Here is a 12703-nt window from a genome sequence, read left to right as displayed (position 1 = left end):
TGTTTGCTAATAAACTTTATTCTTTAATAAATATATTAAATTCATTTATTATTAAAATAGATTACTGTACAATACAAGATTTTTCATAAATATTTGTTTTGTAGATCCTTAAGAATGTCCCAAAAAACTAAACACAAAGCACCATGAGGAGCCAACCTCATATAGTTTGCACCCACTCCTTTATAAAGTCCTCTAATTCCTTCTGACTTGTAAGTTTTGATGAAACAGTCACTGATGCCCTTATATAAAATTCCGTTCCCATGCACGTCGGTTCCTGAAAAAGAAAAAACAAATATAACAATAGAAAATGAGCATTTTTGTGAAAGTAAAAACTTACCTTGGTTGTACAACCGCGTGGAGACGAGATCAAAAGGTGTCATACACAAAGTCTGCACAACTCCTCCCACAATACTCCCTGCGAAGGCCGTCAAGACCGTCGAATTCCGAAATACTTCATACTCCCTCAAAAAGTCTTTCACTTTCGCGAACGTGGTGAGTTGCGCCGATGATCCAGCAACCGCCCTCAACATCGTCGCATTAGCCCCTCTCCACAGTCCTTTGATCTAAAAATCACGACATGAACAAACTCCCTATAAAATTTTCCATATTACTCCATGCTTCACGTAGATGGACCTCAAAGCGTGAACTAATCCAGAATGTCCATGTTGGTGCCCCACAGCGATGGCTTGTGCAGCTTGAGATTGCAACTGAGTCTTGATAAGAAACAGCGGACTTCCGAAAAAAGCACCTGCAGCTCCACTGAAAGAACTGGCCAATAAACTTCGATAGAAAATCGTTTTTCCATTACTATCGCAGATAAAGCCATTGTTATTTAAACTTTGATAAGTACCCAATCGGACACTGTTCCGTACGCTGTGCATAAGAAGCGCAGTACCGAGACCTTTCTGGAGGCCACGAAGACCTTCATTTTTTGCAACGACATAAGCTGCGTGAAGAGTACTACGGTAGTGGACGACGTGTTGACCACGGGCTTGCAATTCGCCTTGGAGTTGCAAGCGGGTTTTTAAGACGTCGAAGGGGTTGCTGAAGACGCTTGCGCTGGCCGCAGCGAGACCACCTATGGCAAAGTCCATTCTTCAAATTCTGCTTTAGAGCATAGTCAGCGATGAGTAGTCTCTGTAATTAAATTATTGATGGTATCAACGAATTTTATTAAGCGTTTAGTCATGATTTTTTGTTGGAAGTGATCCAAGTGGAGTCCTACTACGTTTATTGTGTGTTTTGCTGTTTTCAAAACAAACTAGAAATAATAGGAACGATGTCAAAGTCCACAAGTTCGTGGTTAAAGTACCCATTACCAATAATTGTGACTTGGAGCCTTCCAGACTTGATTTACAAATAGCGAAATGTGTATTTTTGGTTGCATATCCAACAATTTGAAAATACCAAATTTTGATTTAAAGAAATAAACAATGGAATTCTTTTACAAAACCTAAATGTCTTAGTCCAGCAAACACGTTTTAGCTCACACTTTAATAATTTTCTAGATTTAACGTTATTAATAACAATTATAACTTCAGAGACCTTTGTACTTATTGCGCAACATGGAATCACTCCATTCTGTGTGGTTTTTAATGAATTAATTATTTTTATAATATTTTCTTTTCTTCGCACTTATTTTTTTTAGTTAACTGACGACAATCCTGTCATTATTTAATTAATTATATAAATTGATTAAAATTATGCAGACTAATGAAAAAGTTGAAAACAAAAGAGAAGGTCAACTGCAAATACATTACTTCTTGTCTTACCTTTAATTTTGTTTAAAACAGCACAATCTCATATTGAGGTTATGTTTAAAACACGTCTAATGGAACTTTTACACTGGCTGATGAACTTCCCATTACTATTTATACATTTGTCTATATAAATATCTTATAAAACCAAACTATAAGTGAACTTCAGTTTCGGCGAATAAATTTGGGGGCGTCGAGCAAAGTTCTAAGTTTTACGTAAATGTGTGATTTTATACAATTAAAGTACCTCAGTCTAATACTGATAATGATAAAACAGCAAATCTCATTCATCTAGCATTAGGCTATCAGCATAAAAATATTACACAACGCGTGGTTGTGTAAATATTGATCTTGATTTTTATTGTGTTTTTATTAAGAGCTAAAATATTGGTCATGGAATCCTTTCAGGTGATTTTTATAAAAAAAAAAACATTCAGTATACTATTCTATTCATAATGCAAAGCAATTTATCTCTACAGATGAAACCGTCTACCACTCCAATTTTTGCCCATCATACTGATAAAATCCCCCATTGTGGCTCTCATTCACTTTCTGAACAAACTCAAGAACTCCACCAACGCTAGTATCCACATCCAAAGGCGCATTAGCACCACCCATGTCAGTTTTCACCCACCCCGGATGAAGCCCGACTACCAGAATCCCATCTTTCTGCAGATCAACACTCAACGACTTCGTTGCCATGTTCAAAGCAGCCTACAAGAAACATCAGTTTCAAACCCACGAAAACATCAAACAAACCTTTGAACATCTGTAAGGATACAACCCTCCATCAGTGTTCAAAGCTATCGATCCAAGAACCGAAGTGGTGTTCACCACAAGAGCTTTTCCGGGGCCAAGAGGTTTGTCGGTATTGTTGGTTGCAGCCTGTTTTAACAGGGGGAGAAGAGCCTGGAAAATTTTTAAATATGGTAGTTGAAACGCGTTTTTTTTTTAAATAGTTGCACCTTTGTAAGCATGACTGGTCCGATACTGTTAACTTTGAAGGCCTCAAGCATTTGGTCGGGTTTGACGAATTGGATTCGTGTGAACTTGGAAGACACTGCGGCGTTGTTGAAGAGGATGTTTAGGCCTTCTTGTCCAACTATGCTTGCTACTTTTTTAGAAAAAGCGTCGTATTGATCGTAGTCTCGAACATCTAAAAATATTCATATTGGTTAAAAAAAAATAATGTAGGGCTGATTACTGACCAAATTCTAAGAGATGTACGTTTTCGTTTTCAGTGGCAATCTCCTTCAAGTCCTAAAAAACAAACATAGAAGCAATTACTTAGGACTATGTATGTCAATAATTAATTAGAAAAACTCTATTTTTAGATCGATGTGTTTTCGAATAATGAATAACAATAATAAACATGCGCTTTTAAATTAATTAAACTCGTCATTTTTTTTGTGCTTTTTCATGTGTCTGATATTAATGAAGAAGTATCTGGTCCTTGAAGGAATTAACCCAATTACAGACTTTAATTACCTATATTTATCTTATCACACGAACGTGCGTCTAATCAACTAATCACCAATTTTGACATAAAAAGTAATAAATTATAACATACTTTTTATTTTATAGATAAGAAAAATAATAGTATTTGGTATCAGTTTCGCTAAAATGAGATTTGTTTGCTGTACTCGGCAAAATGTCAGTTGTCCCGATGATATTGAAATGGGTAAGTTCAGTTTTATCTACAAGATTAGACTAATTTTTAGTGATATTATAAAATAAATAAGAGAAAAGAAACATAAAAATCTAATTTAATTTTTTTTTCTGAAAATAACTAATTTTCAATTTTTATCTTTAGAAAGAAGAATCATTATCAACAAAATAAAAGTTTTGACAATGTTTAGCAAGCGAAGCGAACACGGGAGATGTTCTTTTTCTTAGAATTTTTACCTCTTTTTGAAAAAAAATAAAATAAAACTGGTTGTAAAATAACATCTGGAAAGTTGTACGCCCATAAATATCTTTTGATTAGACTATTTCCTTTTAATTTTTTGGATATTAATAAATAACAAATCCAAAATTAGTCAAGATTTTCCAAATTTTTAAAATGCACCTGATATACCGCAACCAGTGATACACATATCTGCCCGCGTTCACTGCATTACCGACAGTACAAAAAAAAATAGCGGGAGCGGTAGTTTTTATGCAATTTCGAAATGTTATTTGAATTTCTCGTATTCGTCAAAATCTTGCGAAAATAAAGAACTGTTTTCCGAACCCTTATAACACATTGCCTGCGTAACTTCTTGTTCTTTTTTCGTCGTGACACAATTCCGTTCAAATTGCATCAGAATTGCACCAGAATATTCCAGAATTTGAAAAATGTGTCTATTTCGAATGACTTGCGTTATTCTAAGAATCGGAAAGTGGGAGGCGATAAAGTAGAAAGTCCGCGAGTTGTCAAATGATTCATAACTCGCTGACTAGATGGCCTTAGGTTCAGTTAGCTGTCAGATTTTGCGCTCGCGTACATGAAAATAACCGAACGAATACTTTTTGAGTTAATTAAATTCCCGTAGTGCAATTACTAGAACGGACATCAAACCAATTGAACACAGACGCGTGTAATCCACGAATCAAAGAACAAATCGCAGTTTCAGTGTAATTTCAACATCTGAAGTTAGAATGGCTCCAATTGGTGAGTTTTCTCTTGTTTTTCGTGTCCTTTCTTACCTTTGCCTTTTCCACGCTTCTACAGGTTGCAATGAGATGTTTTGGGGGAATTTTCTCTTTCACTAAATGTCTAATCAAACCTAACCCTATTCCACGGTTACAGCCGGTCACTACAATCGACCTCATGTCTCTGTTTTATCACTGATCACTGATAAACTCGACAATTTTAGTGAAATTTAAACAAACCGTGTTAAAACCTTAAGGTCGTGCTAGTTGGTGCATTTGAACGTCAACAGTGCTATGGCGTTGCGCTTTTGTTTTCGTAATGTCATTTACCGTGGCGTTTGTAAAGTGAGAAATTCTAAATTTGTGGTGTTACAAAATGTGAACAACAATTTCAATAATTTCCGTTGTTACAGTAAGTGTTAGTGAAAGGTACTAAACAAGCGAATTTAGTGAGATTACTCCTTGAGAATGATTGTGCATTTTTCTAACCTTTAAGATTGGTCTCGTGACATCCCTAGATAATGTGCAAAAATTAGTATTATCGTATCTTTTTTTAATATTTCACGTATTGCTGTTGATCTTTGATTAAGAGATAAAATACTCTATCATGGAATTCAGAACAAATTCCGTAATTCTTCTTTGGGAAATGGCAGGTGGCTCGAGTACCGACTGATAACCACACAAGCCGGCGGAAATTTCACCGCGTTTCCGGATTCAAACCTGTTACCCTTGACCCAACTAAATTTCCATTTTTATTCATACGATGATTATCTGGGTTCTGCATGTTTTTACCTATAACGTCATTCTCTGTTCGCTGTAAATTATTGCGGCATATTTATTACGGAAACTCCTCAAATTTCAATAAAAACGCCCCAAAAATGCTATTTCATTTGTTATTTACTGCTTGGTCTTAGCATGTTTGAAAAACTATGAGACACTTCTGCATATCAAAATTTGATAAAAACGAAGTCCACAAAAAACTCCTGACAACATTTACAGGTTTTCTAGAACGGAAGAATCAGCCTTGAGTTTTTCAATGATAGATAATGATTTAAGTCGATGTTACCCAACCACATTCTTTATTATAACGAACTTATAAACATTCTGTTAATTGTAAAATTCTAGTCACATTCGTCTCTGCAACAAGACAAAAAATCCGTTACGATTAAACCCGTTACTATTTCTTTATATGCACTAGTCGGCCGTCAAATAGTTTATTAGAAAATGGACTTGCTAGAACTCGCTGTGCATTTGTTCTTATCGGCGATCTTGAGAGCAAAACACTTTTCAGTGATCCATTTACAGTTTAATTTTCCGGATTTGTAGTATTGTACTGTAAATATTTGCGTTGATTTTATGATGTAATGTTACCTAACTCACACCTGGTGTGAAAAAGTGAGTATTTTGAGCGACTATTCTGAATTTCAAACATCGAAAGGAACAAATACACAATCTAAAAATTACCTAATTTCTCAACAAACAATGACTCAGCTATCAAGGCTTCCAACCAATTAATTTCCCATTTTGATTCATCTAAATAGTTCCGTCTCATTCATCACCGTTAACTCTAAATCTTCGTTGATCACGCTTTATCTTGGATGAACAAAGTCGAAGTCAAAAAGCCTGCTGCATGTAATATGATATCATATCTTACACAGTTTTATTATTTTGTTGTGTACAGGTGACGGTCCAGAATACGACCTTGTTGTGATCGGAGGAGGATCTGGAGGATTAGCTGCAGCTAAGGAAGCAACAGCATTAGGAGCCAAAGTTGCAGTTTTAGATTATGTCACTCCTTCTCCGAAGGGCTCGAAATGGGGTCTTGGAGGAACGTGTGTCAATGTCGGCTGCATACCGAAGAAGTTGATGCATCAAGCGGCATTGCTAGGTGACGCTATCGAGGTGAGTTGTAGAAAATTGATGAGGTGGTGCCTGTGGTGTGAAGTATTGATTTGTAATATCCACTTAACTTTATTATGATAAATAAATAAATAAATAGTATGTGAGATTATAAAACTCTGAAATTAGAGGAATCTAATCAATTTTGCACATTCAAGGTCTGTTCTATTAACCCGCTCTCAATGTGGTAATTATGTAATAATGAAATTAGTCTCATGCTAATGGTTTTGAAAGTCTCTTTAATTATATTCCAGGATGCAAAAAGCTACGGATGGCAGTTTCCCCAACCAGAAAACATCCGACACGATTGGGTGTCGCTTAAAGATGCTGTCCAGAATCACATCAAATCGGTGAATTGGGTGACTAGAGTAGAACTTAGAGATAAGTAAGTTGACTTAACTCAATTTCGAACACAAAAAAACCCGTGATTTTCCAGGAAAGTAGAATACATCAATGGATTGGGAGTTTTCAAAGATCCTTACACTGTACACACGGTTACAAATAAAGGCGAACGCACACTTACATCAAAGTATTTCCTTATAGCAGTTGGTGGAAGACCACGTTATCCTAATATTCCCGGAGCCCAGGAATATGGCATCACTAGTGACGACATTTTCAGCCTAGATCATGCCCCTGGGAAGACTCTGGTTGTTGGCGCTGGATGTATCCTTTTATAACTTTAAATTTGTACGATTTCTCCAATGAAATCTTCTTAACTCACTTGTGCAGATATTGGTTTGGAATGCGCTGGCTTCTTGCGCGGTCTAGGTTACGACGCTACCGTCATGGTACGTTCTGTTGTTCTTCGCGGTTTTGATCAACAAATGGCGAAGATCATTTCTGGTGCAATGGAGGAAAAAGGAGTAAAGTTCCTTCACAAGTAAGTTTCTTCTGTCGGTTGTTATCACGTATTAACGTCTCTTTGTTTAGATGTATTCCGAAATCCGTGGAGAAAAAATCCGACAACAAACTCCTGGTGAAGTGGACCAGCGAAAACGGTACAGAATTCAACGACACGTTCGATACTGTACTTTTCGCGATCGGAAGAAGAGCTCTGACACGTGAACTCCACTTGGACAAAGCCGGAGTTACAGTAGCCGGAGATGGGGAAAAAGTCGATGCCCAGAATGAACAGTCGAATGTTCCACATATTTTTGCCGTAGGAGATGTTCTATATGTAAGTTTTGGGAGTTTAGTCGCTGGAGTGAAAGAAAATATTAGCTTTGGCGTTCTTTTTGTGGTAATGAAGCAAACAAGTTGCAGCTTAATCAAAAATCAAATGCGGGATTGCGGGTAGTATATTTTGGTATATTAACCGAGCTATTTATAAACTGCTGGAGTTATTTAGTTTCTAAACCAGATAAACTGTTGAAATTTCGCAATTCCGGTTCGGAGAAAATGGATATTTTAGGATGTGAAGGCTGCAGAAAAACGTCGAAAATAGAAAGATTAGATTATTTATTAGTTTTTCGCCATTTTTTTTAGAAAAAGCCCGAGTTGACCCCGGTAGCCATTCACGCAGGTCGTTTGTTATCTAGACGTCTCTTCGGCAACAGCACCGTCCAGATGGACTACGAAAACGTTGCGACCACTATTTTCAGCCCTCTAGAATATGGATGTGTTGGGATTAGCGAAGAAACGGCTATACGTAGATTTGGGGAAGACAACATCGAAATTTACCACGCCTATTACAAACCAACTGAATTCTTCATTCCGCAGCGTTCTATTACCCACTGCTATTTGAAAGTAGTGGCGAAACGAGAGGCGCCTCAACAAGTTTTAGGAATGCATTTTATTGGCCCGCAAGCCGGAGAAGTAATCCAAGGTTTCGCGGCGGCAATTAAGTAAGTTTCATCTGAATTTTAAATTTTGTTTACTATGTACTTTTTTTTCTACAGGTGTAATTTGACAATGAACGCTCTGATGAGCACCGTGGGCATTCATCCGACGATCGCCGAAGAGTTCACAAGAATTAACATCACCAAGAGATCAGGAAAAGACCCCAACCCAGCTTCATGCTGCAGTTAAAAACTGAACGGTCACATGTACACACTTTTTACAATAAGTAATAGCTTCACAAAATATTAGTTTGATATGTAAAGACAAGTAGAAATGAAAGTTTAGTGAGACGTGTTTCCAGTGATATTACTTATCGTGAAATGGCCACACGTAAATTCTTTTTTTTTATTTTGTTGTAAGTATACATTCCACAGTGCCTTTGTTTTAACTCTTTTAGGTGAAATGTATACATACTGGCATCAACACGATTCATCAGTATCAAGACCAAGTGTACCTTAAATATTTAATTATTCTTCTGTTCTTACTAAATAAATTATAACTGGTATTAATCTACATCTAGCTTCTTCAAGTATCCCATTATGCACTGAAGAGCGTTATAAGCGGTGTCTGCGTGAGTTGTTTCATTGTAATTTCCACACTCGTCGATTTTTGCCAAATCGGAATTTGGGAAAAGTGGCTGAAGAAACTGCTTTATATTCTCAGTCAATATTTCGCCGGTTTCGCTCTGAAAGCCTTGTTTTTTGTAGCTACAAGCGAGGAATTCTCTATATTTTGTGTTGTTTTCCGGCATGTTTCCAGCTATTGCTTCTTTAACAACTGACTGCTGCACTCCAGTTTGCTCAATGCAGGCAAGAGCGATTTGATGGCGTTCTTTGAAATCTAGTTGTCGTGCGTTAATTATATGATGGACCTTCAAATGAGTTATTTATAACTGATGCGCAAAAAGCGGAAATTTATGAAAGTTACCTGAAGCGCCAATATTAAAATGATCACACTTATAACTTCATTCATGTTTGAATAGGTTTTATTGTACTGAGGGCTTTTTGTCGTTGATGCACTGTTATATAAATCTTTATTTTTGCGTACTGTTATCTAAAGAATGATAGTTGGAGCTATAAGGTCAATTTTATATTTGCGTGTTAAAATGATTTTTTAATTTGAAGGATCTGCATTGAATTGCATTTATAGATGCAAGGATATGTCAACAACTTATAGGAAACGTTTTGTGACATTAAATTTAAATATCTGCCAACAAATATCTGCGATGAATAAAATAAAATCGTGGTTGTAAAAGATTGCCATATTTTAATTTTTATATTTTATTTTTTCATATTTTATTTCTAATTCGCATAAATTAGTATTAAAGTCACAAATCTGTGAAAAATATGATTTAATACTGCAATTTTCATCAAAAAAACGACTTTTACTTTCAAAAAGGCACAGGAAAGAAAACCTGACAAAATTATTCCCCAATGGAAACAATGCGGCGACGACCACGTGATCGCAACCTTGTGTCGTATTGGTCCGTTGATAAGATTGCTTCATATTTTGACACTTCTCCATGTGCGTGCTGTCAATTCATAACCTCTTTTTATTTAATTATTTTTATGAAAATGGACAACTACAGAAAGGGAAAAAATGTGGAGGAGCTGCTAGAACGTGATAAAATTCCAATTCCTAATTTGCCGGCAAATTTTTTATGGATGCAGGTAAGATATTTTTTTGGAATTCACTCTATCAATGAATTTTTAGGTGCGAGGCGGGAGCAAAATCAGGAATCTTTTAACACACGCGTTACAAGAACTTCCTTCGGCACGGTCTGTTGTTTGGACAGGTTTTGGTCAGTCTGTGGGTAAAGCCATTACTTGTTCTGAATTGATGAAACATGAAAATAATAATAAGTTGCATCAAATAACAAAACTGTGTTACAGAGTGTATAAAAATTACAAACAGTCATTAAAACGATATTTTGAATGTATTTTTGTAGGGTGGAAGAATATTGGGATCCGTTAATTCCAGAGTTGGATCAGTTGGTGGTTAAGAGGAATTTACCAATGATTCATATTTTATTATCATTAGATCCTTTAGATCCTCAAGAATTAGGGTATTGTTTTCAAATCAACGACCTGAAATTTTGAAATTTTTTTTTAGGTATCAACCTCCAGGATCCAGAGTTCCTTTTGACAAAGAAGAAAATAAAGGAGATAATAAAAAAAGAATTCAAAAAGGTCCTAGTTATAGAAGAAATCAAGATAAGAAAGAAAAAACGAACAGATAGTCCTTAATAGTTTAATAAACATTAAAATCCACATTACAAATTTTTTTATTAAACTCCTTGACATGCCACACTACCAATTATTCTCTGTAAAATTATTTGGGGGCGGTGGTGGCGGCCCTCTTGGCGGGAACGGCGGTCTGCCAGGCCCTCCAAAATTAACCGGTGGTCTCCAATTCGGAGGTCGCCCTCCTGGAGGAGGCGGTGGTGGAAACGGACTGAACGGCGGCGCTGAAGACGTAGGTGGGCCCGAGCCAGGTGGTCCAGGAGGTGGAGGCGGTAAATTTCCTCCTTGCCAAGGAGGTGGTATCATCCTCGGTGCTCCCGATGTCGCTGTTAGAGGTAAAGGTGGTCTTGGTCCACCACCGGCAGAAGCAGGAGGTGGAGGAGGCGCCCCTGGTGGAAGAGGTGGTTGTGATGGAGGTAAAGGAGGCGGTGGAATACCTGACGGGAATGAACTCGGTGGAGGTACAGGAGGAGGTGGCGGCGGCTGCATTGAAGCAGGAGTTGGTGGAGGGGGAGGCATCATACCGGCTAAAATAACAGGAGGTGGAGGTGGTGCCATTGTCATGCCAGGAGGCATTAAGCCAATTGGCGGCGCGTCTGCGAAGAGTTGATGGGGACGATCAGCTTGAGAAAGTGGGTTTTGAGCAGCGAGGAGACGCTCAGCAGCAGAGCCGTGACGTTCACCTTTGGAGTCTTTTTTGAAAGCGTAGGAGACCGAGATGGGGCGGTTACAAAGGTACTGGCCGTTCATGGCTTCAATGGAAGCGTCGGATGCTTCAAAACTCGCGAAGTTGATGAAGGCAAAGCCTTTGGAATTACCAGTGTCTGGGTCTCTCATTATCTAAAATTAACCACTTAACAAAAATTTAGAAGGAACTAATAATACTCACTTTTGGCGTTTGAAGGATCACCCCAAACGCCGAGAATGTGTCGTACAAAAGCTTCTCGTCCACTTCCGGATCTAAATTCCCTATAAAAATATTAGCACCCACATCTAAATTCTTCTGATGAGCTGACGCTTTATTGACTCGTATTGGTTTCCCGTACAACTTTATCATATTCATTATTTTAATAGCATAATCCGCATCCTCTTCTCCCATGAATTCGACAAAACCGTAGCCTTGGTGCATCATCGTTACTCTGTCCTTTGGCATGTGAACATTGACTAGAAAAATTTCTTGATTTCCAAATTCTACGACTTCAAAGGCTTACCCAAAGGACCTGATTGGACAAAGAGTTCCCATAGTAGCGATTCTGTGACCTTATCGTCTAAACCACCGACATAAATAGTCGCATCTGGAGAAAAAGGAAATTGTTTACAAGATTTTTAGGTTATGTTTCTGGACTTACCTCGATTCCGCTCGGCAATCGGACCGTTCGCCATTACTAATTAATTGTGAAATGACTTGACACAATATAAATGAAGAGGTGAAACGACAAAAACGACGGAAATTAATGCAATCCTTATTTCTATTATTTAACCGGTAAGCGTTGACAAACGTAACATGTTGACGTTTGCCGTTTATGACAAATGACAGCATTGACAGAGGCGAGCATACAGTTCTGTGGTTAAGGCTCCGATAATGGTTTGAAACTTCAGCACTTTTAAGTGCCGTTTTTTTTCTGTATTTGACTGTTTTTGAGTTGGTAAATAAAGGACTGCTTTATGTATCTGTTATATCTATATTTTTTTGTACGTACTTTTACATTTCCTAGAAATGTGTGGATTTTCTGAATTTTCTTACAAAAATAATCTTCTGATATGTGCGTAAAAATTGCATTATTTAAACGAAACAAACTTAAAAGTATAATAATTGCAGGTACCCAAATAAAAAATATTTGTTACCGATAAAAATTGCTAGGGGCTGCTGCCAATTTAACTTTTTAATGAGTGGACCGATAGTAATGTAAGTAAGCTCTAGTATATGTCGACTGAATGTGGGATGCAGTTTTGTATTTCGGACGTTTACAACACAAAAAACACAAATAAATCCACTTAAAACACCACAGAACTCTCCTCACATAAAAAAACAAACTTTAACAGCCAAAACCGCGAAGTTTTATTAACCTTTTTTATCCCAAATTGGACAGTTTAGATTTTTTCCGCTGAATAGCGCGTCGATCTCTCGGTTTGTCCATATTGTTTGTTAATCATGAATATTAAAAACAAGTTAAAGCTTTTAATGCTTGTTATATATTTTTTTAAAACTGCTTAGTTAACTCACCTACTTGAACATTACTCCTTCCATGAATATTTCAAAGCGCAGAAAAGGAAGAATAACAATTTAATGCATCTATTATATTTATTATTAAAACGATTGACGTGGTAAGT

At 37.0% G+C, this 12703-nt stretch overlaps 6 protein-coding genes across 8 annotated transcripts; 2 read left to right on the top strand and 4 right to left on the bottom strand.

Annotated features, from left to right (window-relative positions):
• Positions 1 to 1951, bottom strand: LOC148168645 (solute carrier family 25 member 35-like). The gene is made up of 4 exons (XM_088046591.1): positions 1773 to 1951; positions 612 to 1137; positions 338 to 563; positions 1 to 274 (listed from the first exon to the last, which is right to left on the bottom strand). The coding sequence occupies exons 2-4, from the start codon at positions 1092 to 1094 to the stop codon at positions 84 to 86; spliced, it is 900 nt and encodes a 299-aa protein (XP_087902717.1). The 5' UTR covers positions 1095 to 1137; positions 1773 to 1951; the 3' UTR covers positions 1 to 83.
• Positions 1952 to 2189: 238 nt separating this feature from the next.
• sni (SDR family oxidoreductase sniffer) lies at positions 2190 to 4571 on the bottom strand. The gene is made up of 5 exons (XM_088046592.1): positions 4446 to 4571; positions 2966 to 3017; positions 2723 to 2913; positions 2517 to 2666; positions 2190 to 2471 (listed from the first exon to the last, which is right to left on the bottom strand). Exons 1-5 carry the CDS (start codon positions 4569 to 4571, stop codon positions 2247 to 2249), a joined length of 744 nt encoding a protein of 247 aa, XP_087902718.1. The 3' UTR covers positions 2190 to 2246.
• LOC148168643 (thioredoxin reductase 1, mitochondrial-like) lies at positions 4174 to 8642 on the top strand. 3 transcript variants are annotated; one of them, XM_088046589.1, is made up of 8 exons: positions 4174 to 4410; positions 6073 to 6293; positions 6545 to 6675; positions 6727 to 6953; positions 7020 to 7170; positions 7221 to 7467; positions 7776 to 8134; positions 8189 to 8642. In XM_088046589.1, exons 1-8 carry the CDS (start codon positions 4398 to 4400, stop codon positions 8316 to 8318), a joined length of 1479 nt encoding a protein of 492 aa, XP_087902715.1. In that variant the 5' UTR covers positions 4174 to 4397; the 3' UTR covers positions 8319 to 8642. The 3 variants fall into 3 exon arrangements, with proteins under 3 accessions (XP_087902715.1, XP_087902713.1, XP_087902714.1); XM_088046587.1 differs by lacking the exon at positions 4174 to 4410 and adding an exon at positions 4686 to 4803; XM_088046588.1 differs by lacking the exon at positions 4174 to 4410 and adding an exon at positions 5975 to 6023.
• On the bottom strand, positions 8579 to 9192 carry LOC148168642 (uncharacterized). Its single transcript, XM_088046595.1, has 2 exons — positions 9057 to 9192; positions 8579 to 9000 (listed from the first exon to the last, which is right to left on the bottom strand). Exons 1-2 carry the CDS (start codon positions 9099 to 9101, stop codon positions 8635 to 8637), a joined length of 411 nt encoding a protein of 136 aa, XP_087902721.1. The 5' UTR covers positions 9102 to 9192; the 3' UTR covers positions 8579 to 8634.
• Positions 9193 to 9550: 358 nt separating this feature from the next.
• Positions 9551 to 10408, top strand: Rpp25 (ribonuclease P protein subunit Rpp25). Its single transcript, XM_088046594.1, has 4 exons — positions 9551 to 9799; positions 9843 to 10024; positions 10078 to 10194; positions 10242 to 10408. Exons 1-4 carry the CDS (start codon positions 9563 to 9565, stop codon positions 10366 to 10368), a joined length of 663 nt encoding a protein of 220 aa, XP_087902720.1. The 5' UTR covers positions 9551 to 9562; the 3' UTR covers positions 10369 to 10408.
• Spx (Spliceosomal protein on the X) lies at positions 10366 to 11845 on the bottom strand. The gene is made up of 4 exons (XM_088046590.1): positions 11722 to 11845; positions 11584 to 11667; positions 11262 to 11536; positions 10366 to 11212 (listed from the first exon to the last, which is right to left on the bottom strand). The coding sequence occupies exons 1-4, from the start codon at positions 11753 to 11755 to the stop codon at positions 10439 to 10441; spliced, it is 1167 nt and encodes a 388-aa protein (XP_087902716.1). The 5' UTR covers positions 11756 to 11845; the 3' UTR covers positions 10366 to 10438.
• Positions 11846 to 12703: the final 858 nt, after the last annotated feature.

The sequence above is a fragment of the Gnatocerus cornutus genome, chromosome 9 (genome assembly GCF_029298725.1).
Source record: "Gnatocerus cornutus isolate USDA-ARS CGAHR chromosome 9, icGnaCorn1.1, whole genome shotgun sequence".
NCBI lineage: Eukaryota > Metazoa > Arthropoda > Insecta > Coleoptera > Tenebrionidae > Gnatocerus > Gnatocerus cornutus.
This window is presented reverse-complemented; position numbering and strand designations above follow the sequence as displayed.

Bases quoted from the DNA above. Each gene is read 5' to 3' on its own strand.
- LOC148168645 (XM_088046591.1), bottom strand. From the start codon at position 1,094: ATGGACTTTGCCATAGGTGGTCTCGCTGCGGCCAGCGCAAGCGTCTTC. The intron at 564-611 runs GTAATATGGAAA...CGTGATTTTTAG, and splicing joins CCATCTACGTGAAGCATGGA to ATCAAAGGACTGTGGAGAGG. The intron at 275-337 runs GTAAGTTTTTAC...TTTCTTTTTCAG, and splicing joins CACGCGGTTGTACAACCAAG to GAACCGACGTGCATGGGAAC.
- Spx (XM_088046590.1), bottom strand. From the start codon at position 11,755: ATGGCGAACGGTCCGATTGCCGAGCGGAATCGAG. The intron at 11,668-11,721 runs GTAAGTCCAGAA...CTTTTTCTCCAG, and splicing joins GATTGCCGAGCGGAATCGAG to ATGCGACTATTTATGTCGGT. The intron at 11,213-11,261 runs GTGAGTATTATT...GGTTAATTTTAG, and splicing joins TGATCCTTCAAACGCCAAAA to ATAATGAGAGACCCAGACAC.
- LOC148168643 (XM_088046587.1), top strand. From the start codon at position 4,686: ATGGCGTTGCGCTTTTGTTTTCGTAATGTCATTTACCGTGGCGTTTGT. The intron at 7,171-7,220 runs GTAAGTTTCTTC...CTCTTTGTTTAG, and splicing joins GGAGTAAAGTTCCTTCACAA to ATGTATTCCGAAATCCGTGG. The intron at 7,468-7,775 runs GTAAGTTTTGGG...CATTTTTTTTAG, and splicing joins CCGTAGGAGATGTTCTATAT to AAAAAGCCCGAGTTGACCCC.
- Rpp25 (XM_088046594.1), top strand. From the start codon at position 9,563: ATGGAAACAATGCGGCGACGACCACGTGATCGCAACCTTGTGTCGTAT. The intron at 9,800-9,842 runs GTAAGATATTTT...ATGAATTTTTAG, and splicing joins CAAATTTTTTATGGATGCAG to GTGCGAGGCGGGAGCAAAAT. The intron at 10,195-10,241 runs GTATTGTTTTCA...ATTTTTTTTTAG, and splicing joins TTAGATCCTCAAGAATTAGG to GTATCAACCTCCAGGATCCA.
- sni (XM_088046592.1), bottom strand. From the start codon at position 4,571: ATGAGGTCGATTGTAGTGACCGGCTGTAACCGTGGAATAGGGTTAGGT. The intron at 2,667-2,722 runs GTGCAACTATTT...AAAATTTTCCAG, and splicing joins GACCAGTCATGCTTACAAAG to GCTCTTCTCCCCCTGTTAAA. The intron at 2,472-2,516 runs GTTTGTTTGATG...TGTTTCTTGTAG, and splicing joins ATCCTTACAGATGTTCAAAG to GCTGCTTTGAACATGGCAAC.
- LOC148168642 (XM_088046595.1), bottom strand. From the start codon at position 9,101: ATGAATGAAGTTATAAGTGTGATCATTTTAATATTGGCGCTTCAG. The intron at 9,001-9,056 runs GTAACTTTCATA...ACTCATTTGAAG, and splicing joins TTTTAATATTGGCGCTTCAG to GTCCATCATATAATTAACGC.